The following is a 24,583-nucleotide window of genomic DNA, read 5'->3' on the forward strand; positions in this document are numbered from 1 at the left end:
GTCACAGTTGTGAGACTCAGCTCATTAATTTCACCCAGGAACTTTACAATAACACTGAACAGGGTCAACAAACAGATGTTATTGTCATGGACTTCTCCAAGGCGTTCGACAAGGTCGATCACATAAGACTAATTTATAAACTACAAAGTCTTGGTGTCAACCCACAAATTACCAATTGGGTCAAATCTTTCCTGTCCAACCGATCCCAGAAAGTCGCTGTTGATGGTCATTTTTCCAGTGAACTTCCTGTACTGTCTGGAGTTCCCCAGGGGTCTGTTCTTGGGCCTTGTCTCTTCCTGGTATATATCAATGACTTACCAGACTCGGTCAAATGTAACGCAAGAATGTTTGCAGATGACACCATAATATACCTTACCATCAACTCCATTTCAGATAGTGTATCTCTGCAACAAGACCTCATTAACTTAGAAACCTGGGAGAAGACATGGTCCATGGAGTTCAACCCGGACAAGTGTGAAGTCCTTAGAATCTTTAGAAAGAAAAATCCCGTGGTCTACCCCTACAAACTTCACAACATAGAGTTAAAAACTTGTGAGGCAGCTATATATATATACTAGGCATAACCATTTCCAAAGATCTAAACAGGTCCAAACACATTGACAATATCACTTCCAAAGCAACTTCCACTCTTCGCTTCATACAACGGAATGTGAAAACTGACAATAAAAAGGTCAAAATTGCTGCCTATAACACCTATGTCCGCCCTCAACTTGAGTACTGTTCAAGCGTCTGGCATCCTTGGCAAAAAACCCTCACTAGCAAAGTCGAAAATGTCCAAAGGTCAGCTGCTAGGTACGTCATGTACGACTACAGTTACACCAGTAGTGTTACACAAATGCTGAAAACTTTAGAATGGAATACACTCCAATATAGAAGGTTACACAACTCATTAGTAATGTTTTATAAAATAAGGACCCAGACAGTTGCAGTCGACCAATCTCATCTTATTCCAACTAGAAACCTAAATTACTTAATCCCCATGTCTCACACTCAATACTTTTCTAACTCCTACTTCCCAAGGACCATCCGTCTCTGGAACTCCCTACCAACTTATGTTAAATCTAGCCCCAGTCTCGGTATCTTTAGAGAGAGGCTGGCGGTGGTCAGTATGTAATTCTATTGCCTCTGCCCCATTTTAACTGTAGCATACTGTCTTGTTTAGCTTTTATTATTTTAACATTGTAACATATCATTTCTTTAACAACTGTTTCTCTGACAGCGCCGCCCAGTGATAGTCGGAAATCGACGGTTGGGTGAAAGATGTAGATGTAGATGTAGACAGACTCCATACTGTAACCTCAGATCCCCTTTCTAAATTCAACTTTGTTTAGTTCTGCCCATTGTTTTTTTCTTTTAGGGCAACCCCCTTTATTTTAACTGGGGACCATACGCCGCTTTTCATGGAATTACATGCAAGTGTATCATTGAAGGTTCCATGTGCTACGGTGACCGCCGTATGAACACATCTGCGGATGTCTCTAAATTACTTTTGACTTGTAGCATGTGTAAATGTTGAGTTCTGCTCAACCCGGGGCTAGAGGGCGTGGACGGTAGTGTCCATAAACAGGCTCAATTACACCGAGCAAGCAACATTTTCGTTTTTGTTGTGTTGAGCGACCTCTGGAATTAAATGTCGAAAAAACGTTATAAAGTAACTGGATTTTATATGAAATAAAGAACAGTCGGATATAGTGGTGTTCAGCCTATACACTGCACCATCAAAAATGTTAACGTGCAAATTGCACGTTTCACAAAATGGCTGTCGATATCAGGTTGGCGAGCGCATGCGAACGATTAAAACCCGAAAATGTTGATGAATTGTCGAATCTAGTCACTCCAGGTGATGTCATTACATCTGACACTGGATTTATGAGGTAACTGCTAAAAAATAAATTCATGACAAGGTACAAATTTCAAGCAGCTCTTGTATTTATTTTTTATTTTCTGAATAATAATTTAACTTTAGGTTTAGGAGTATATCACCAAAACACAAAAATATTTTAATATGAAATTAGGCGCTGCCTATCTGACGGGAAACAAAGTGATAGTGATACGGATTCTTTCTTTTTTTCAGCATTAAATTGTTCTTTCTGATATTTTCTGTTTGGCTTTCAGTTTTGACAGTAAGCCTGATGGTTTTGCTATTGTTATAAAAATAAGAAGGGGAAATGTTTTAAAAAGTTTTGTTTAAATGAACATAGATCTAAACATTTCTTCAAATGTATCAAGACAAGACAGACAATGGAAAATAGTGTTCATGAGTTAAAGATAATAGCAGGCCCTTCCCCAGCCGCATAAGGCGCCGCGCTACCGCGGCGCTTAAAACACGAAATACAGCTTCCCGCAGCGCTTAAATATCCCGCGCGGTGCCTCAATTATTAGCGCGGCGTCTTAAATCAGTAAACGATTTCATCCCCGTGAGGTACCTCATGTGTAGTGTATATGTAATTTCCCTGTTGACATGCCTCGACGATTTTTTTGATCAGCAAATTACGTCACGGCGAGTGCACACAGGTAATGAGAATCAATGAAGTGTTAAAATTAATTGATAAATAGTATGGAACTTGCGTAAGCAGCCAGCTGATTACCAAGCACGTGAACAGTGCCCTAGATTTCTTCGCGCAAAATTTAAATTAGACCGTTGTTAGTATAATAACAAGTATATATCAATGCAGTTTGATTCTACTGTAATTTAAATTAGAAAATGCACAAATTTTAATGAATATCGAAAGTAAAAGTACGTTTAGAATGTCCGTTCACGAGTCGTTATTACTCCCGATGTCGTATGCAATTTTTCCATATTTCCTTCAAAAAAAGCTGACAGTCGGTGTATTTTTTAGGATGAGAAACATCAAAATTTGAGTAACTATCTCTGGTTTACCCTAGTAGGTCATGTAACTGAGTAAAAACTACTTTCAGACAACATTCCGAAAGTGTACCAGTATCCGGATAGTATATTTTGGATATGCGTTTTAGTAAACTTTAACCTGACTGTAATAGCACTTTTCTGTTAATGAAATATTGATGAAAGACCTGATCAATACAACATGACTTTTGATAATTATTAGTTTACAATGTGACCTGAAACAGGCCTTTAACTATGTTGTTCACAACATGATCTTGGTTTCAGGATTAAGCTAATATATTTAGGCCCTCCACTATTTCATATTCATATGAATAAGTTGACATTCTTGGTGACATTTTGTAAGAGAAAGGCTTGAATGGTTTAACCTAAACTATAAAGTAAATAAAAAGCCTTTGTAAACTTTGTTACTGGTTTTGGGAAGATTTACCGCTTAAATTTATTCTGTGACATTTCCTTTAAGTGTGCAATAAAGATAAATGGAATACATATTAACTATAGACATCTAGAAATGCAACTACTGCTATGATAACTTTCAGGTTGAAAAGAGCACCCTGCCCCTTTCGGACAGCACCCTGTCCATTTTGAGCTCTAGAAATAACACTATATGATATATATTGATGGTTATATCATTATGTGAAAATGTAGAAGTAATGAAATACATGCTGTTGTGTTTTTTTGCATATGGTATACTTAAAAAAGCACCATTTGGGTTAGATTTAAAAAAAAAAAAAACGAACACGGGAGGGGATACCCCTCCCGCACCCACCCCTTATTCCGCCATACAGACTTTACCCCAGCGCCTTAGAAAATTTCTGGGGAAGGGCCTGTTTTAAAAAGTTTTGTTTAAATGAACATAGATCTAAACATTTCTTCAAATGTATCAAGACAAGACAGACAATGGAAAATAGTGTTCATGAGTTAAAGATAATAGTGATATTTGGGTGTACAGAATCTAGTCCCAAAATACACCATTAGTTGTACTGATGATAAAATAGAGAAAAGTGGAAACTTCACATGTCGCTCAACACGACAAAAACGAAACTGTTGCATAAACCCGGACAGATAACGAGGGATTTTTTACCTGTCACTTTTTTATTTCTGCAAATTGTTATCATTTATTGTTATCAAAATAATGCTTTTGCTGAAAACTTTACATAATTCAAATTTATATCTAGCAAGCAAATTTTAACTCACACGAAGTGAGCGTCGGAAAGGGGTATGTAAAATGGGGGCTGTACGAACATTGATAAATTCGAACACTTTCGTCATTTACAAAATTTTCCTCATAGTATTATATATGGTGCAACAGTCATTCAAAAGTGACCCAATATCAGGCCTTTATGTGTTGTCAGTGAGCATGCGTAAAACACACTCTTCCTCAGTAGTTTTGGATAAATATTTTATTATATACAGATAAATGCAAGTCATTTATTTATACATAATATTACCAATTTTGTTTCTGTTTACAACGATCATGCCTTTGCTATCAATTTGTTTCTCTAATACAAATTTCTGAATCCGGAAATGCACATATTCTTTTCAGTTCATTTGTTACAAACAAATAGTTTCTAAAAATGACAAAACAATCCAAAAAATAAAACACAACAATTTACACATTATGCCTGCGTAACATCACATTCAATATCATCTTGTTCTGATATTCTTTTTTAGTATTGATACCGGAACTTACATAATCCTGCTATCCTAAACACGGACTATTTTAATTCTTTTAAATGCCATTATTGTCAAATGACACTCTTTTAGGACAAATTGTGTTCCACTAATACAGCTATGGTAAAACTCGTGTATGTGAGAATGACAAACAACCATTTACTTGTGAAATTCTTATTTCAAATTCATTGTAAAAAGTTCTTGACCAGAATTTTATATATAACACAAACACTCTTGGTCGAAATTCAATTTAATTTACCTAACTGCTAACAGTCAGGGACCTTTTTTTGAATATGATTAAGGTTAATTTCTTAGCTTGATAGTGATCGTAGTGAGCCTCTCAAGTTTATAGCCAACATTTTTTTCCAAGTGTAATTTTACTAAAACTCTAGTCAATGAATTGACTTTTAGAAAGTAGTTGCAATGTATGTGAAAGATTGTGGAAGGGAGGGGAGATAAGCAATATCGATATAATTATGCTTTTCCATGCCTTCAAATATTTTGTTCAAAATTTACAGACAGAACATTGGTTAACTATACTTATTATTGATTTGTGTTCCAGTAATTGAAAAAAGTGTGATAAATATAAAGAAAAAATATTAAATTGGGCCTAAGGTAAAAAAAAAAAATTCAAGCACCTTACGAGATTCGAACTCGGACCTCGCGCATGGAAAATACGTGCGCAAACCACTGGACCACAGTGACTTGTGACATAAATATGTGATAAAATTATGTATATAAATAAATTTTGTTAGGACAGCGTGTCTATATTCGTTTTACATTGACATTTTTGAAGTTATTGGCTTTTCTACATTCAAAAAATAAATAAACAATGGTTTTGTTATTCAAACAGTGCAGTAATGTAGCTTACATCATAATTCATTATTGGAAACAAAAAGCGGGCCGCTTGAATCATCCATAAACTCGTTTCATGAAGAAACCCGGATAACACCGATTTCTATTGATACCGCGAATTTTCAACTCGATAGAATACTTTGTTTTAATAATGCTGCGCCCGATCGTTCATAAGAAATTTTATTTTATCAAATGTCGTCCTGAAAATTATTTATTGCGCAAGCACGGCAGCAGGTCCGGTAGAATTATGGGAGAACAACAACAACAAAACTGGTGAAGGTATAGAACATATTCCCAAGTTGAACGGTATATAGGTTTACTTTGACATATACACACGTACACATTATCTATAGACGGAAAAACCTTTGGTTTTCCCGTATAAACGAATAACATCGTTACCAATATTTTACTTAACCATTACATGTTCTGCCCTACTGTCCCGTACTGAAAATATTCTGAAAAAGTTGTCCCCCTTTGAAAATGAATGCCATTTGTAAAGAAATAAAAATAAACAATTGCTGAAAACTGTGTTCCACTTAATTATGTGAAATTTCAACACTCGCATGCGATTGCAAATGAATCAAAACTAACATGTGTAACAGTTCTTTGAAAATGGTGACTTTTTGAAGGCGTTTGACAGAACATGTAATGGTTAAGTAAAATATTGGTAACGATATTATTCGTTTATAAAATATTTCTGTGTTTTGGTGATATACTCCTAAACTTTAAGCTTAAAGAGCTACATAGCTAAAAAAAATAGCTAAAAAATTTCAGCTCAGATGTTTATATGCTGTGATGGATAAGTACAACCTCTTCAGAGTTGCCCACTCTTAAGCAAAAACAGTCTCAACTAAACATCATCAAAATTTCTCTAACTTAGAGTCTATGTTGTTGTTGTTGTTTTTCCTTTATGTCAATTTTCAGCTGACAGTAGACTCTGCGTATATATTCTTCTCTTTGTGGAATTATTTCTCTAAGTAAACTTAACACTTTATTAGTCACTTTGGGAAGTTGGTCGCTTTAGATTTACTTAAATCTTCTAGTGTCTTTAATAAATTGCTGAAACAGCTTCTGAATTTCTGTCCCAAACTCCCTCCTCCCCTCTACATTGCCTATCAGAACTTTCAGATTTATGTCTGCAACTGGTTCACTGTGTCTGTTTGATGCCTCTTCAACCTCTCTTTCTAGTTTATTTCTTTGGAAAAATCTCCATAAATCTTTCATTTCCTTCAGTATTTTCATATCTTCTTTGCCATTTTTGCCTCGCAGTTAACCTTAAATCTTTCGTTAATTCTTTCTTGTCTACTTTCCTAGAGTTTTCCTCCACTTGCTTTCCTATCATTTCACTTGCCGCCTCCTTTGCTAGCTTTCTGCAATTTCATTTCCCTCTATATTTTTATGTCCTGGCTTGAATCTTGTTATTCTTGTTCTCTAGGTTCTGTAATATTTGTCTTGTTTCTATTGTTAATGCTATATTGGACTCTGGTATTGTGTTTGAAAAAAATGGTTTTAATTGCTGGCTGACAGTCTACAAACAAGTGAATGCTTTTTTGTTGGATGTTTTTTTCCTCTAAAAAGGATAGAGCCAAATGAATTCCATTCAACTCTCCTACATAGGTGTTGCTGTTTGGACTAACTGGGCGTTTTAATTGGACTGGATCCGAGTTTGTACCTTTAAAGTAGATTACATGCTCCAGCTCCTGTTGGTCCTGGATTTCCCAGTGTTTACCCGTCTGTGAACATGTTGATTTCCCTGTCTGTCAATTTGCTAATTATTTCTGTTATGGGTGGTTTTCAAAATAATGAAGCTTTTTCTTCTCTCTCACCTTACTTTAATTCAGTTCAGTTTTAGAATGTGTTTTGGAGCAAATTATATCCAAATCAATGTAATCAATAAATGTGTGCAATTTCATCTTGATGGCTCAAGCAGTTTTAAAGTTATATTAAATTATATAGCTAATTTTGTCCCCTGTGCACCCAAAAAAGTGTGACATTTTACATGAAGTATAGTTTTCAACTGTGGTTTACTTTTTAAAATCATGCTTTATTGTTACAGCTTTGACTTTTTTATGCAACTTAAACTCTGCACATTTAAATAAAATAATTCTTTTTCATTACATACATCTTACTGTTACCAATATTTCACATCTTGTGATGGAACCCCCTTCACAAAAAATAGTGAAAAAAATACTAAATTAAAATGTTGAACACTACAATTTCATAACCCTATTACTTTTTTAAAGTCTTAATGTTTTTCTAAGATGTTTATCCTTTCAGCTGTGAAGACACAGTATGATTTTTTTCTTTAATAAATCGACTTTCTCAGAAACTTGATGAATTTCTATACACCTAAAAATGTCCCCTGTGCACCTTTTCAGTTGTTAAGTGTCAGATTTCTTTTATTCTTTAAATAAAATGGGATTTTACTTTATTTTCCTTGAAAGGGAGTTACAACAGATACAAAAGCAGCATTCAACTTCACATATTACAGACTGTTAAATATTCACAAAGCCAAAAGTGATGTCCCCTGTGCACCCTTTTTTTACATATATCAATTATCATAGCATTCCAGTAATTTGTGGTGGCAGTTCTATATTCTTAGCAATGTGAATGCAAAATTTAGGCATTACTTGATAATTTAGCATTATATAAGAAACCCTGGACAATTTAAAATTCATTGTTTGCATTTTTTCTGAAGTTGCCAATTTTCAAGTTTGAAAGTGGAAACGTCAATTTTATTGCTTCTTAAGCTCTTAAGTTTACCTACATATGTAAATGTTCACTAGTAAATATTGTGTAGTTAAAAGAATTTTACTTACCATGAACATATTCTATGAATAAATATTTTGACACAATTTGTCCCCTGTGCACCCTTTTTAGTAAAATTATAAAATATGTATGAATTTTACTATTCCGTTTTATCATGCATGGTATTTAGTCATTTTTCTTCTCTGAATAAGCAGTTCATGTAAACTAAATGATTTCAATGTGTTAGTTATGTTTAAAGTCACTTATTTTTTATTTAAAGCATTACATTCTGTTGAATTTTCATGTTTTTGTAGTGAAAATTTTCAATTTTGTAGTTATTTTGTGGAATAAACTAATTTTTTAATAGTATTTGTCTAAAGTTGATTACCATTAGTCTTTTTATGAATAGAAAACTAATAATGGATGAATATTACACTGATCTTCAGTATCTGTCCCCTGTGCATCTGTAGAATAGCTCAATTTTGAGTTGACAATTCTAGAAATTAGAATTACTGGACATTCTTGAAATTTGGCATGTGGTTTATAAGCATGCAAAGTGTGAGAAAAAAATAGGTTTTATAATTATATGTTAGTTATATTGCATTCAGCAACAACTTTTCTAGGTAAAGTTTTATTTTCATGTCAGATTTGTGCAGAAATGGTGATTTTGAAAACCAATGTCCACAAACATATGATTAAATAAGTTTCAAACAATACACATACACCCATTACTTATCATTTATGTTGAAAAAAATACTGTTATACATATTTCCTTGTCATAAAACCATGCAACATTTATCACCCATCTTACTGGAAATTCACTGAACTTTCGAATTAAAGGCTGAAATATTTTCTGATTGGCATTTCTCAACACTTTCCTAAAGTTATTTCCTTCAAATCTGAAGTATTTGCTATCATAAAAAATAGGTGACCACCCTAAGAAATGAGTTTGAATTTTTAACCCCTATGTCACACTTTTGCTTCATTATTTTGAAAACCACCCTTATGTTCTCCACTTGCTGGTCTTTCTTGTTCTGATGTTCCTCTTCATTTTTAATGTAACTGACCTTTCTACATAATGCTAGGCCTCCTTCTTTGCTGTACTTGAAGTCTGTTTCTACATGTTCTAACTCTGTTTGGTAAGAGTGAGGTTGGGTGCGCACCATAAACCGGTTTAAGCTCCCCAGTGGTGTTTTGCCACTGACCATTCCAAGGCTGTGCCCCACTGTGTTCCTTTGTTTGTTCGTTTTGTCCTGATGTGTTGGCTTTGTGTGTGTGTGTGTGTGTGTTCCTTTGTTTGTTCGTTTTGTCCTAATGTGTTGGCTGTGTGTGTGTGTGGTGCACGCGTCTGCGTGCTGTGGATTTCGTTTTGAGGAGGCTGCATTTTTGGTGCGTGGCATTCCCTGTTTGATATTTGTCTTTGTTTTTTACCTTTAACCTCATTGAAATGACTTATCAGGTGTTTGTACATGCACTTGTTTGTCTTAGCTCTGTCTGTCATCCATGCCTGTAGGTCCTGTTTGATTGGGTTTTCTTCCACTTTGCTGTAAAATCTAATCAGCTCTTCTGCATTTTTGCACTTTAAGTGTAGAGATATTGGCAGAGTACCTGTCATCACTTCTAGCTGATCTGTCGCTGTAGAAGACATACATCCTGTTGCAGTCAGTAGTGCCTTTCTCTGTACTTTCCCAAATTCTTTTTCAGCATAATCTATAGCTGTTGCTATCACTGGCATTCCATAATCCATCACTGGTAGAACTAAAGTTTTGTACAGCCTCGTGAAGATTTCTTGATTTCAGCCTCTCTTATCATTACCAAAGTGACTTATTGACCTGAGAGCTTTGAAACCAGATTTTGTTCGATTATTAATGTGTTCATGGAAGCTTAGTTCGTCATCAATAACTATTCCTAATACTTTTTTCTATCTGACAACTTTCAGAGTTTCATTTTTTAACATGACTTTTTGGTCCCCTACGTCATAGCTTTCATTTGGTTTAATGATCAGAACCTCAGTTTTTTTCCGCTGCTACTCCCATATTCCATCTTGTGCACCACACATTTGCTAATGTGTCAATGTCTTTATTCAGTTTTTGTACAACCTCTTTGATGTTCAGTCCCGATTCCCACATTGTACTGTCATCGGCAAATTCGGTATGCTTACTATTTACTTTTGTCATGGCATCACTTGTATATATGTTGCACAGAAATGGTGATAAAACCGATCCTTGAGGAATTCCCACTTTTGATACACAATCTCTTGACTTTTCACCATTAACAGTAATGTAAAATCTTCTGTTATACAGGTAGTTGTGCAAGTATAACCATAGTCTACCTTTAATTCCTTGTTCTCTAGCTTTATGTAAAAGACCTTACCTCCATACTCTTTCAGAGCATGATTCATAGTCTAGGACAGCCACTACTGATACCTTATTATCTGCTTTTGCTAACTGCAGGTTTTGTACCATTCTGCCAACTGCATTTATGCAGGACCTGTTTTTCCTATATGCTTCCTGACTTCCCGCGAAAAATTCCTTCTACTTCACATTTCCATCTCAGCCTATTTGCTATTACTCTTTCAAAAATCTTGCCTATCACACTTTCTAGAGTTATTGGTCTGTAGGCCCACACTATGTTATAATCATCTTTTCCTGGTTTTGGCATTATTAGTTTAGGATCTGTCTTGAAAGCTTGAGGAATTTCTCCCATTTCCCAGCATTTTTGAAAAAATTTACATAGAGCTGTGATCAAATTCTTCCCTCCATTTTTAATAAACTCTATAAAAATCTTTTCTTCTGGACTTGGTGCAGAGTTAGATTTTGCACATTCAACAGCAAGTTTCACTTCATGTTCAACAAAGTCTTGGTTTTCATATTCATCTTCTGTAAAAAGAGACATCTCGTTCTTCTGTAATTCAACTTCTTCTTTCACTTTATTCTCCACTTCCTCAAACCAATCTTTTTGTTTGGTTTCCACTTAAAGAATTTCTTTCCCATAATATTCCAGAAATTGTTCTATAATTTCCTTTTCTGTAATTGCTATTTTTCCATCATTTTTCTTAATTGGTTGCACTACTGATTTATCTGCCCCTTTTCTGTTGCTATTAATTATTTTCCAAAATTTTTGAGGTTCTCTAGGATCAAGAATTTTTGTTATTTTCTAAGTATTCCTCTTTTGCTGTTGTTTCGACCTTCTTAAACTCATTCACCGCTAACTCTAATAATTGCTTATTATATGGATCACTCCTTTTGTGAAAAAAGCGTTTCTGCTTTCTTACGGCTTTTGCATTTTGCTCTAGCTCTTTTGTCCACCATCCCTTACTATGTATACTTACCGTTTTCTTCTGCACTACTTTCTCTGCTGCCTCTAATATCTTATTGCAAATATCTTGGTATGCCTCCTCTATATCTCTGTTTTCCTCCCAACTGTCAAACAGATTGTGGCACTCTACTCCAAATTGGTACCAGTCAGTTCTTTTAAAATCCCACTTGATCACCTTTTCAATAACCTCTAAGTTAGAGTCTAAGCTAAAATATTCTATCAAATTTACCTCTCCAGAACAACAAACTCTACATAACAGTCAAAATTTGTATCTCCTACAAAGGTTGTACTGTATATTAATTTTATTAATTTTATTAAATCCTATTTTCAGTTACTGGTTTAATTCTCCGATACTTGTCAAAAGTTTGAAAATCAATTAAGATAGTAGAAATTTTTTATACATTATTTTTAGTACGTCTTTTTATGGCTCTGTTTGTATACCAGTAAATTCATGTGCAGTATTGAAAGTAGTGTTTTTCTAATCATCTAATTATACATAACATTTATTTGGACAGTTTTAAACAAAATTCTTTAAAGCTTTATGGGACTTTAAATTCTCAGTCTGGTTTAGGTCAGCAATATGACATAAAGAAATTCTTTTATCTTTACATCATTTCAGAGGCCATGGGACGTTTATGGAAGATGGTGGACATCACGCTTCAGTTGCTGGAGTCGTACAAAGAGTTAACAAGCTTATCTGTGTCAAACCTCTCAAAACAAGGTAAGATAACTCTATATTGAAAAAGTATCAAACATCTCGGACAAGAGAAGATAACCAAAAATTGTCATACACACGGGATGTTCAAATTTTGTTTAAAAAAAAAGTCGGTATCTTTAGTATATTCTTTACAAGGTTTGGTGAATTTTCCCCTTCTTTTGAGAAAAAAGCATTTCTAGTTTTACTGTAAAAACAAAGTACCTCCCAGGTCAAGAACAGATAACTCCTGCTGTTAGTCCGAGCTGATAACTTCTGTTTACCAGCTAGGAACTTAACAATGTTTCATGTTTTAGAAATTGTACTCAAAGCAGTCAAAATAACCCAGCTATATACAGTCTTTGCAGTATGTTCATATAAAACGTAATATAATAGTTATTCCCTTTTCTTCCAACTTGTGGTTTAGCCCTTACCCTGCTAAACTTCTAAAATCGACTAGTCCATCATTCAATTTGGGCAACATGACTTCTTATTTAAAGGGGTGTTTGCTGAAAATTTACTGACTGAATAGCAAACAGTGCAGACCGTGATCTTGGCAGTCTGACTAAAGTACATCTCCTATCGCTACGCATAGGATCTGAAAACGACCTACTCATAGCCTCGTTCTGACAACCCTTTCGCTAGCCAATCAGAGCTTAACTTACAAAATTTTGCAAACTACCTGTAGCTTTGACTTTTGATATTTACAATTCTTGTGTCGTAATGCGTCAGATAGCCGGTTAGCTCAGTTGGTAGGCCATTTGCTTTGAAACCGAGGGGTCCCGGGTTCAAGCCCTGGAATGACTGCATATTTTTCTTACTCCTTGACATTCAAACAAGTCGTCTGATTGGTTAAAATAAAAATAGCAATACTGGAAATCCAAAATATACAGAGGACGTATGTGAATGGGTCGTTCTCAGATCTTCGTTTAGAAGATCAAGTACTTTAGTCAGATTGATGATCTTGGTCTGCACTGTTGCAAAGGCAGAAACACTTCCTGCCAGCAGGCAAAGGCAGAAACACTTGCTGCCTGCAGGCAAAGCGTTAAGGTACAGCAGAACTAAGAATGAACACTCCCCATGATAGAAGGGAAAAAGCCAGTTTTGGATGAGTAGCCCATTACCCATTTTTAGGTGAATAGGCATGGGATGTCACATGCTATCTTCTATTCAGCTAAGCTGCTTAAATATTGCAGATATAATGGTGAAGTTGGAGACATTGTAGTTGGAAGAATACTTGAGGTTGGTATGAAACGTTGGAAAGTTGACACACATGCAAAATTGGACTCGGTGCTTATGCTTTCCTCTGTGAATTTACCTGGTGGTGAATTGGTAAGTGTTTTTAATACTTCTGATTCTTCAACAGTCATTACATTCCAGGATATTGAAATCAGGGATACCAAATTGACCTGGATAGGCAACTATGTTTAATAAAGCATAAACATTTTCACTTTTGGGCAGAGAAATAAGATGCTCCTTCGGGAACATAATCAGTTGTCTCCCTTACCAGTGAAGATATATTTTGATATATATCACACTGCAAATAAACAAATATCCTCTATGCAGTTGACTTGGTAGCTGTAACTACTGTAGGAGGAAGCAATCAGATTTTAAAGTGTTGAATTACAGGAGAAAAAAATTTGATTACAGAAGAAAAGTATTGGATTACAGGAGAAAGGTGATTGTCAAGGGCAATGTTTGTGATTGAGTGATTATGCGGAGGGTTATGTGTATTTAGAATAAAATTGTTAGAGACTGATTTTCCATTCTGTAACAAAGAAACGCTGCTACCAGCATTAAAATGGAAGTTTATTATTTTTTAACGTGCTTGATTGCATCTTGTTCTTAAATGAGATCTTTCTGTAGAGTTTATATTTAAAAACAAAAATCAGATTGTATCACAGGCTGTCAAAGAAATGTTTTGTTTTTCAGCGCAGGAGATCAGAAGAAGATGAAAAGTTGATGAGACATTATCTAAAAGAAGGAGATCTGATCAGTGTATCCTTTACTTATCTTCTCTAAGGTTGTCCAAGTGGGGTCACATAGTTGGATCACAATTTGCATGTCACTCATTTTTTATGGGTTTTATTCATTTTTACATGCCTTGTTAAAAGCTTAAATCTGTGTAGTTAGAAATTGAAAATTGGATAACAATAACAGTAAATATAAAGGTAAAGCTTTAAAAGATTTTTCTTAATGGTATAGTTTTATGTATTTTCTAAATATAATAAAAATGATACAAACCTTTGAAGGTTTTTGTGAATAATATTTCTTAAAGCATTTTAAAGCAACCTTAATTTTCCCTGTTGCCTTAATTTTCCCTGCCACCATAATTTTCCCTGCCACTTTTTTATGCCCCAACATTTATGAGGGGGCATATAGCCTAGCTGCTGTCCATATGTATGTCTATACATCTGTAATTTCCGAAATCTTGGGTGTCCAAATCCTCCCACACTGTTAGCCTGATTTGCTTCAAACTTTCCCACATCATGAACAAGCTTGATGTGTAGATGACCATAAAGGAAGGATTTTTTGTGAATATATTTATTGGAGTTATGGCCCTTTGACAGTTTTTGCAGTATCTTTTGCGCACCGGTAATGTAGTGAAATGGGTAAAAAAATTTAATCCTCAAAAATGGGCCAATGTTTACAGTGAATGCCTATAACGCTTTTTAAATGGGGTAAAATTTTCTATCCTCAAAACCTGACCCCATTTTAGTGTAGGAACCCTGAAACTTTTATTTTTTTACTTTTAATTCCTGAAATTGAAACATTTATTTCTTACGGTTCTGAAAAGCGGACTTAAAATTTTCTTTCAGTTTTAATATTTTACCTGTTAAATTCATGATAAATAATTTTTGTCAGGAATGTCTTTATTTAAAATACCTATTTTTATCGATATAAATCAATAAACTATCAAATTTGCATAATTTAAGCATTCTTGAGAAAACCCTGACCTGTTTAAATTCAAATCACATATAAGGCCACACCAAATTGATGTCTTGTTGTTCGGATTTTTTTCAAAAATATTTGGGGCGAGCGAGCAAAAAAAAATTAAAATGTTTTTTTTTCAAATCACCATTTATTGATGCAAGCGAAGAGCGATGAAATAAAAAAAAAAGTAATTATCGCTTGTGTCATGTTTAACACCAAATAAAGTGTATTTCCATCTATATTGTATGACAAGCCGAAACAATCTTAATTTTGGTTCAGCAAAAATGTGTACAAAATAACCTTATCGGCTGATGTTCAAGCAAGTGGCAGTTAGTTTCGGAGAAAAGACTTTTCACTGAAATGGAACTTGGACGTAGTAAGTTAGGAGTCCGAAAATACATTTATTACTGGATATTTTATTGTGTTCCTCAGTGTAAAAGGCACATGTGGCAATTAGTGGCTGAATGTTTGTCCCATATATACTTTCAATGGGTCTTCTTTATTAGTATACTTAAGTGGACATGAGAATATTGCCAGGAGTTCCATGTTTGATAATTATCTTTTGAGTTAGGGTACCTGGTTAGAACTTTATTCAAACTAATTTGACTTGATCCTCGGAATATTGGTATCGGTTAGGTTGCCCAACAGAAATATAAAACAATCATTAATGTGACCGTCAAATTATTTGGACTAGTTTGAATTTTTTATCACGTGTTTGCATTTGCAGGGGACATCAATCATTATACATTGAAAATGCAATTTGTGTTAAACATAATTACTAACAATTGTGATATTACTTATTTTTTTCTTCTCTGACCCCCAATACTTCAAAGGAAAAGACTCTCAATACTTCAAAGAAAAAAAAAATGTTTTTACAAGCTGATACTCACTTTTGCTCTTCCATTTCGCCATTTCTTTGGTGTCTTTCCTTTTTATTAATTGTGGTATTTTTCTGGCAGTCCCACATGAATTTGATCGTTGTCCAATTATAATATACAGACAACAAATCTCGTACATGTGATATACCAGGTTTTTCAACATCTTGACAGCGTTGTTAGTGAACGTCATTTTTCGTAGTTTTACGTGATTTTTCCCAATGTTGAGCTTTAGCTGCTGTAATTTCTACTCAGCTCCAATTCATTTACAATACTTGTTATCACTACCAACTTATTCCAAAGATTATTGTCTGTTAACTAGTATATTTTTCCTAATTTAATTTTACACAATTTATTTCATGCAGGCTGCCATTTTTCATGCGTCTGCTCACTTTGATGAAACAAAACCACTACCATACAGTTTAACTTGTATTGACAGTAGCAGATATGGATGGTTGGCGGGTAAAATGAAAATAAATGTACTGAAAATGACTTTTATTTTTATTTCCTTTTGTCAAAAAATAGGGTCTGCATTCCCGTAAACTAGAAAATTAAAAAATGCTGATATAAAATTCCAAGCTAGGTGCGTTTAAACTTCTGAATTTCCACCTTTTTATTCGTTCCTACTGATTTCGACCGAACGCAAAAAATACGCCAGGTGCGGGCGGTCAAAAAAAAAAATATATTTTTTTTTTCATTTCCCGTCAAATTGATGCGAGAAAACCGGTAATCAATTTGGTGTGGCCTAATAATGCCTTATAAGACGAACGTAAGACTTACGTTGATTTGGAGACATTTTATGGGTTATCTCGAAAAAATTATAAAAGTGATCAGTAAAATTGGTCTTATTGGTCATGATTCGGTCATTATTGATTATTTTTAGCTCACCTGTCACAAAGTGACAAGGTGAGCTTTTGTGATCGCGCGGTGTCCGTCGTCCGTCCGTGCGTCCGTCCGTAAACTTTTGCTTGTGACCACTCTAGAGGTCACATTTTTCATGGGATCTTTATGAAAGTTGGTCAGAATGTTCACCTTGATGATATCTAGGTCAAGTTCGAAACTGGGTCACGTGCCTTCAAAAACTAGGTCAGTAGGTCTAAAAATAGAAAAACCTTGTGACCTCTCTAGAGGCCATATATTTCACAAGATCTCCATGAAAATTGGTCAGAACGTTCACCTTGATGATATCTAGGTCAAGTTCGAAACTGGGTCACGTGCCGTCAAAAACTAGGTCAGTAGGTCAAATAATAGAAAAACCTTGTGACCTCTCTAAAGGCCATATTTTTCATGGGATCTGTATGGAAGTTGGTCTGAATGTTCATCTTGATGATATCTAGGTCAAGTTTGAAACTGGGTCAAGTGTGGTTAAAAACTAGGTCAGTAGGTCTAAAAATAGAAAAACCTTGTGACCTCTCTAGAGGCCATATATTTCATGAAATCTTCATGAACATTGGTCAGAATGTTCACCTTGATGATATCTAGGTCAAGTTTGAAAGTGGGTCACGTACTGTCAAAAACTAGGTCAGTAGGTCAAATAATAGAAAAACCTTGTGACCTCTCTAGAGGCCATATTTTCCATGGGATCTGTATGAAGGTTGGTCTGAATGTTCATCTTGATGATATCTAGGTCAAGTTCGAAAGTGGGTCACGTGCCATCAAAAACTAGGTCAGTAGGTCAAATAATAGAAAAACCTTGTGACCTCTCTAAAGGCCATTTTTTTCAATGGATCTTCATGGAAGTTGGTCTGAATGTTCATCTTGATGATATCTAGGTCAAGTTCGAAACAGGATCATGTGCCTTCAAAAACTAGGTCAGTAGGTCTAAAAATAGAAAAACCTTGTGACCTCTCTAGAGGCCATACTTGTGAATGGATCTCCATAAAAATTGGTCAGAATGTTCATCTTGATGATATCTAGGTCAAGTTCGAAAGTGGGTCACGTGCCATGAAAAAGTAGGTCAGTAGGTCAAATAATGAAAAAACCTTGTGACCTCTCTAGAGGCCATATTTTTCATGGCATCTATATGAAAATTGGTCTGAATGTTTATCTTGATGATATCTAGGTCAAGTTTTAAACTGGGTCAACTGCGATCAAAAACTAGGTCAGTAGGTCTTGAAATAGAAAAACCTTGTGACCTCTCTAGAGGCCATACCTTTGAATGGATCTTTATGAAAATTGGTCAGAATGTTCACCTTGATGATATCTAGGCCAAGTTTGAAACTGGGTCATGTGCCTTAAAAATCTAGGTCAATAGGTCAAATAATTGAAAAACCTTGTGACCTCTCTAGAGACCATATTTTTCAATGGATCTTCATGAAAATTGGTCAGAATTTTTATCTTGATAATATCTAGGTCAAGTTCAAAACTGGGTCACATGAGCTCAAAAGCTAGGTCACTATGTCAAATAATAGAAAATATGACGTCATACTCAAAACTGGATCATGTGGGAAGAGGTGAGCAATTCAGGACCATCATGGTCCTCTTGTTAAAATACGTATTTGAACGTTGTGGGCATGTTGGCAAAAGTTAGGACTCTTTTTGCAATACCCGAAAGAGCACTGTATTGTTGAAGAACGTATATTTGGTTCTTACCCGAAAGAGCACTGTATCTTTGAAAAACGTATATTTGGTTCTTACTCATAAGAGCACTGGAGCGCTGAAGAACGTATATTTGGTTATTTCGTATGTTTTTAAATGGTAAATGAAGTCATTATAATGTAAATCTGCTCTTGAGCTGATAAACAGCAACAACAGAAAAAAACGTACTTGTTCATTTCAACGTTGTTAAACATACCTTTTTCTGAAAATAAGTCAAATCATGCATCCGGTTTTAAACTTGCAAAAAAGGCACCCGTCTCATTACGCTGCAGGCAATCGCTGTAAAGATTGGCCTGGTTTTGAGGCAAGGAATTTTTTGCCTGTTTCAATACGCTACAGGCAATCGCTGTAATACCTTAATTTTCCCTCCCACCTGGATTTTCCCTGCTGCCTTAATTTTCCCAGAGAGCAATTATATAAAGCAGTTAGGTTTAAGCTTGGATTTAGCTTCATGACTACAAAGTGTGAGTGGTAAATGAAGGAAACAGGTGTGACATAGATTTGACAACTTAAAGTCCTTAACAGCATTGTAGGCGGAAGTTCAGTCAGTATTCAATGACGGGTCATTATCTCTTCATACCAGATCATTGAAGTATGGCAAGGTTTGTATTGTCTGTTGTCCATAGAATATATATACAGTAAAACCTGTCTTAAGCAGTCAGCCAAGGGAGTGGGGAAAGCGGCTGCTTACATCAGTTGGCTGCATAATGCAGGTAATTTGTAGAATGAATGACAATTTTGGGAAATGAAACTCTGGCTGCTTGAAGACAGGTTGGCTGCTTAATAGAGGTGACCACTAAAGCAGATTTTTCTTTGGTCCATTTACTGTAAGTGATTGGATTGAATTTCTTGGGTTGACACAATTAGGAAATTAACGAAAAAATAGTCCCCTGTAAGTATTAATGATTTCACAGTATTAAGGATATAATGTAATACTATGTATGACAATGAATATTTGCAGATAATAATACTAGTATTTGTTTTAATATACTAAGTTTATATATGTTTTAGATAAAGTTCTAACAAAGCAATTTATTTGGAGCTTCACCGGTGAAAAACTCTACCCAAAGTTTTTAACTTAACATATGTCTTTTCAGGGTTTTTTTCAGCCGTTTTTATAGCCGTTATTCGGCTATATTCCCAATGCCAAAAAGTATGTATTTTTCCCAAAATGAGTGCAAAAATTCCCAATCTACATTCTGAAAAAAATTTCATCAAAATTGCATAAACATGACCAAATTATGAACAATTTTGCAATGGCAGTATGTTAAAGAGGTCGTACAATGTGAAACAAGTGTATGTGAAAGTGCTTAAACACATCCTTACTGTATGCTATGGGACTAAATATATCCCAATATGGAACATTTACGCATCAAAATTCCCAATATTGGGGGTATAGGCTTTGTTCCCAAATCAGAAAGAAAAAACCTCGAGTGAAACAAGGTACATGTATTCCTTATTCTTGTCACGTTACTGTTGAATATAATTTAATATGATATTATTATTTGTGGGGCAGAGGGATGGTAGGGGGGATAATTTTCATTGATTTCGCGGTTTTGTCCATCCAAGAAATCAATTGTCAATGAACAGATAAAACTTGCACTCATTTTATCTTTCAACATTTAAACCGTACAAATTAATACTCACAAGAAATAGCCATTTTTTGCTCAAACCACAAAAGATTGTGCCCATGAAAGCGATTTCACAGTATACCTACATGTACAATTGGATATAAAATAGGTGTTATTCAGTGTTTGATTTAATGCTATTCTAGCATAAAACTGTTGTTCTTGTCACTTTTTGGGAATGTATAAACAGGAGAGTAAATTGTGTTGACATAGAGATTCTCGCGCTCATGTGTTGTTAAAACACCTTTTCATATATGGTGTTCCATGGCAAAGCGTAATCATATTACGGCCCGAAAAAGATAATTCTTAAGGAAATTATGTCATTGCAATAAAACAATGCAGACATTCCTGCGTATATAATGGAAATGAAACTCAGGAACCAACCTATCCCTTGGCATTCAGCAGATGTTATAACTACAAAAACAACATGCATTGTCCTTACAGAATAAAACTCCCTCTCTTTTCCTTGAAAAACAAGGTTCACTATGCTTGAGTCGGAGTGTTGACTTTTAATTCTTCTTGGAAACATTCCATTGATTTTTATTCATGTTTCAGTTAGGCCAGGGATCACTATATCTAGTTTCGCCATCTCTGATAAAAAGACGTAAAACACATTTTCACTATTTACCATGTGGGGCCACTGTGATACTTGGAAACAATGGATATGTGTGGATATGTCCAACTGAAGGGGAGGTATCAGAACAGACAGGTGGATATGAACAAAATTTAGAGGTATATATAGATATATTAAATTATGTGTAATTTATTAAAACAAGGTAAAGTTTTTTATTTAACGCGGGTAGCCAATAAAAGTCTCCATCTTGAATGGATGAAAAAATTAATTTTCACCCAAGCCCATGACAGGTCATATCTATCTTGCCAGCATCCAGTCTAGTGCTGATACTGCTGGAAACAGTACCAATTACAAAAATGTAGATTGAATCTCCCAGCACTGAACACTAGTAGGGATGTCAGACACGAGGTGGAAAACTCAGATTTCTGGCATTGCAGTGCAACCTGCAAACCACTGCTGAACTGACTGTCTTTGTTAATCACACCTTAGAACAAAGTGCTCAAGGATGAGCTATTGTGATCACCTTTTGTCTGTCGTCGTCGTCCATCCACCTGTCCACCAATTAGTGCTAAGACATTAGAAATCTTATTGAATGAGCAGTCTTCATGAAACCTTGAGTATTCCAGCTTAAATTAAGACAGATTGTATATCATCAATAAAGGTAATATGCAAGATTGCTCCAATAAAGCCCTGTAGAGTTTTGTCCCTTTACTTTTAGTATATATAATAAACTATATTTCAAAACCATTTTCATTTAACTTGTATAAAAAATATTATGGCTGCAAGATCTCATAAAGGGTTAAAAGGAACAAGATTTCTTTGTTAATACCAGAGATCTTTCCTAAATTGAATTAGTTAAAAAATCTATATTTTCACTACAAAAATTTCAAAAATTAAAAGATTGTCATATGACCCATAATTATGTTTGTGTTGCCCTTACAAAAAAAACCAATAAAACAAGAGAGGAAGGCAGTGAAAGGAGTCATGGTGGTTATTTTATTCTTTCAGCCTGTATTGAGATCTGATCGTGAAGTTGTGGCCCGGCTCGGTAACTGTGTACAGGCTCTTGCAGACCACAAAATGATGCTGTATGACACAAGTATTCTCTACACATACGAAGCCTCTCTTAAATTTCCTGTACGTATGAACTCTCTTGCTTCAGTGGACTACCCAAAATTGGATACTTTTCACATCAAGTTTATTCCGACTTGTTTGTCACCAACACAGTGGCAATGTTCATTGTCCTGTCTTGGATATAGTTAATATTTTTGGAGATGTTCGGTAAAATATTTAGAACTAAGTGCTCATGTTACTATTTTTGAATATCAATAATTATCAAAAAATAAATCTGTTAAAATTAATCTGTCTTTAACATCGCATTCAGTCAATGTCTAATGAGTCAGGGGCAGTTAATGTCTTTGACATTTTTCTTGGTAAAACATTTAGATAGATTTTCATGTCATATATGCAATAACAGTGTCATAAAAGATTATGGACTAAAATATATGTAGATCTGCTTGTTGCCTGAAAAACAGAAATCTGGCAAAATTAGCTCCCAGTTGTGTATTGGGAGCTTGAACGGAATTCTTTCTTGTGTGGAAGAATCCAGATGGCTTACAGGCTGGTGGTTCTACCGTACTTACTGGAAAGAAGTACCATCTTCCTACACTGACCATTCTCCTCTATGTCAACTCATATGAAAGACCTACCCTGTGGGCCTGTGAAAAGTCAGTATATCACACACATCTTTGCCTGAAATTATGTCTGAAGGGACACACAGTGTCTTCCTATACCATTGAAACTGGAAAGTTGTCATATGATCCATAATGTATTGGTGTGACTATAAAATCCACCAAAGCAATACATTTTATATCAAACAGTGAGGAATTTATTATGATACATATTTTTAGGTTCAGGATATAGAAGTCTGAAAAAAAAGATTTTGACAGAGATTGGTACAAAACAACTTGATTCTAACATCTGTTGTGGTCTTTGCATAAAATGTAGTGTGTAACAATGTGGGAAGATGTCAGTTTGAGTTAAGGGTTTATAAATATTAGACTTTAATCTTTCAGATAAAGGATATAATGAAGCCTGAGGTTAAGACAGAGATAATAGACTTAGCAAGACAGAGGTTAGAACGGGAAGGAACTTGAGACTGAGATTTATTGTGGTGTTTGTTTCAACAATATTACACTTGTACTGTATGTGACGAAGTGCAGAATGCAGAATTATTAATGAGGCATGGAAAAGGCAACACTGAAAGATGCAAGACATTTTTGTATGAGCCTGACATACTTATTGTTGTGTGAGGAATGAAAAAGTGGATACGTGTCGCCAAAAGTTGGTACAGAAGTGGCTGTACAGTGTAACTTCTGTCAAGGACACATCAAAAACAGCAAACTCCTCTGTAAAGACATATACATTTAATTAATGGAAGTTCTTTGTTAAATAACCTGTAAAGAGCCTATGACGATTCTGCAAGAAAGACATTCTAGTTTTTCAAACCAATGTTTGTCGGGAGAGGTTACAATGTTATTTAAGAAGCAAGGAAAAATACAAAAAGAATATTTTGCGGCTGGAAGAACTTTTGACACTTAACAGAACAGTAATGTAAAGCCAAATACACCAACTGTGGAAAACATTATACATAAATATTGGAGACTCATTTTCATGGTTGTACCATGCCACAAAATTAAATCCGGACAAATATATAAAATTCTCTTTTTTATTTTTTATTTAAAAAAATTGGAAATCTGCTTATTCATGCTCTTAAAACTGCCTTTTTCTAAAGAAATCTACTAAATTCAATAGGGGCCTTTGTGGTCAATTGCTTAACTTGCGGCCATAGGTTTTGTAGGCAGAAAGTGTTACCCCTGTCAACTCAAACCATATCTGCAGCTTATTGGTCATTGTCCCGTTTGTCAATATGTACTCTGTAGTGGGTCGTAAAACTAGCAAATCAACATTAAGTAGTAACAGGATAATTAGCACTGCAGGGGGTCTCCCATAGACCATGAATAGCTATAAAAGTATTTCCTCCTATGATTGTATAATGGTAATAATAATAAACAAGAGGGTCATGATGACTCTGGCTCGCTCACCTTAGTTATATGAGCCACATGTTTCAAGTGGCAAACTGATGCTAAAATATTAAGAAAGTAGTTCAGTAGGTCACATTCATGGTCACTGAAAGTCGGTTTTAATATCGGTGTGCAAAACTGTACATGTCAGTTAAATTTCAAGGCTGTATCTTAAAAAACAAGAAAGTAAAGTAGGTCAAGATCACAGTAAGGTGACACCTAATCACTTTGGGTAATCAGGTAATTATAATTAAACAGTCTAGGAAATACATGTATGATCGGATAATTTTTTAAGTATTTTTTTCCTATATAACTCATATAACAAGTGACCCCCAGGGTGGGGCCTCTTTTCACCCCGGGGCATAATTTGAACAAATAGAGATGCACTAGGTAATGCTACATACCAAATATCAAAGGCCTAGGCCTTGAACTCACAGGCAAGAAGATTTTTTTTTCCCTAATTAGGTCTATATTAAACTTGGACCCCCTAGGGCAGGGCCTCTTTTCATCCCAGGGGCATAGTTTGAAAAATTTTGGTACAGGAACACTAGGCAAGGCAACATACCAAATATCAAAAGCCTGTGCCTTGCAGTTTCAGGCAAGAAGATTTTTAAAGTTTTATCCTATATCAGTCTATGTAAAACATGAGACCCCCATGACAGGGCCTCTTTCCACCCCAGGGTAATAATTTGAACAATTTGTTTTCAAGAAGATTTTT

The 24,583-nt window shown here is 35.0% G+C and overlaps 1 protein-coding gene across 1 annotated transcript; it reads left to right on the forward strand.

Moving 5' to 3' along the window:
• Positions 1–1,734: 1,734 nt before the first annotated feature.
• On the forward strand, positions 1,735–23,501 carry LOC123557730 (exosome complex component RRP4-like). Its single transcript, XM_045349377.2, has 8 exons — positions 1,735–1,895; positions 12,099–12,200; positions 13,370–13,505; positions 14,106–14,171; positions 19,114–19,182; positions 20,764–20,940; positions 21,791–21,919; positions 22,858–23,501. Exons 1-8 carry the CDS (start codon positions 1,777–1,779, stop codon positions 22,936–22,938), a joined length of 879 nt encoding a protein of 292 aa, XP_045205312.2. The 5' UTR covers positions 1,735–1,776; the 3' UTR covers positions 22,939–23,501.
• Positions 23,502–24,583: the final 1,082 nt, after the last annotated feature.

The sequence above is a fragment of the Mercenaria mercenaria genome, chromosome 15 (genome assembly GCF_021730395.1).
Source record: "Mercenaria mercenaria strain notata chromosome 15, MADL_Memer_1, whole genome shotgun sequence".
Taxonomy (NCBI): Eukaryota; Metazoa; Mollusca; class Bivalvia; order Venerida; family Veneridae; genus Mercenaria; species Mercenaria mercenaria.

Bases quoted from the DNA above. Each gene is read 5' to 3' on its own strand.
- LOC123557730 (XM_045349377.2), top strand. From the start codon at position 1,777: ATGGCTGTCGATATCAGGTTGGCGAGCGCATGCGAACGATTAAAACCC. The intron at 13,506-14,105 runs GTAAGTGTTTTT...TTTGTTTTTCAG, and splicing joins ATTTACCTGGTGGTGAATTG to CGCAGGAGATCAGAAGAAGA. The intron at 14,172-19,113 runs GTATCCTTTACT...ACAGCATTGTAG, and splicing joins AAGAAGGAGATCTGATCAGT to GCGGAAGTTCAGTCAGTATT.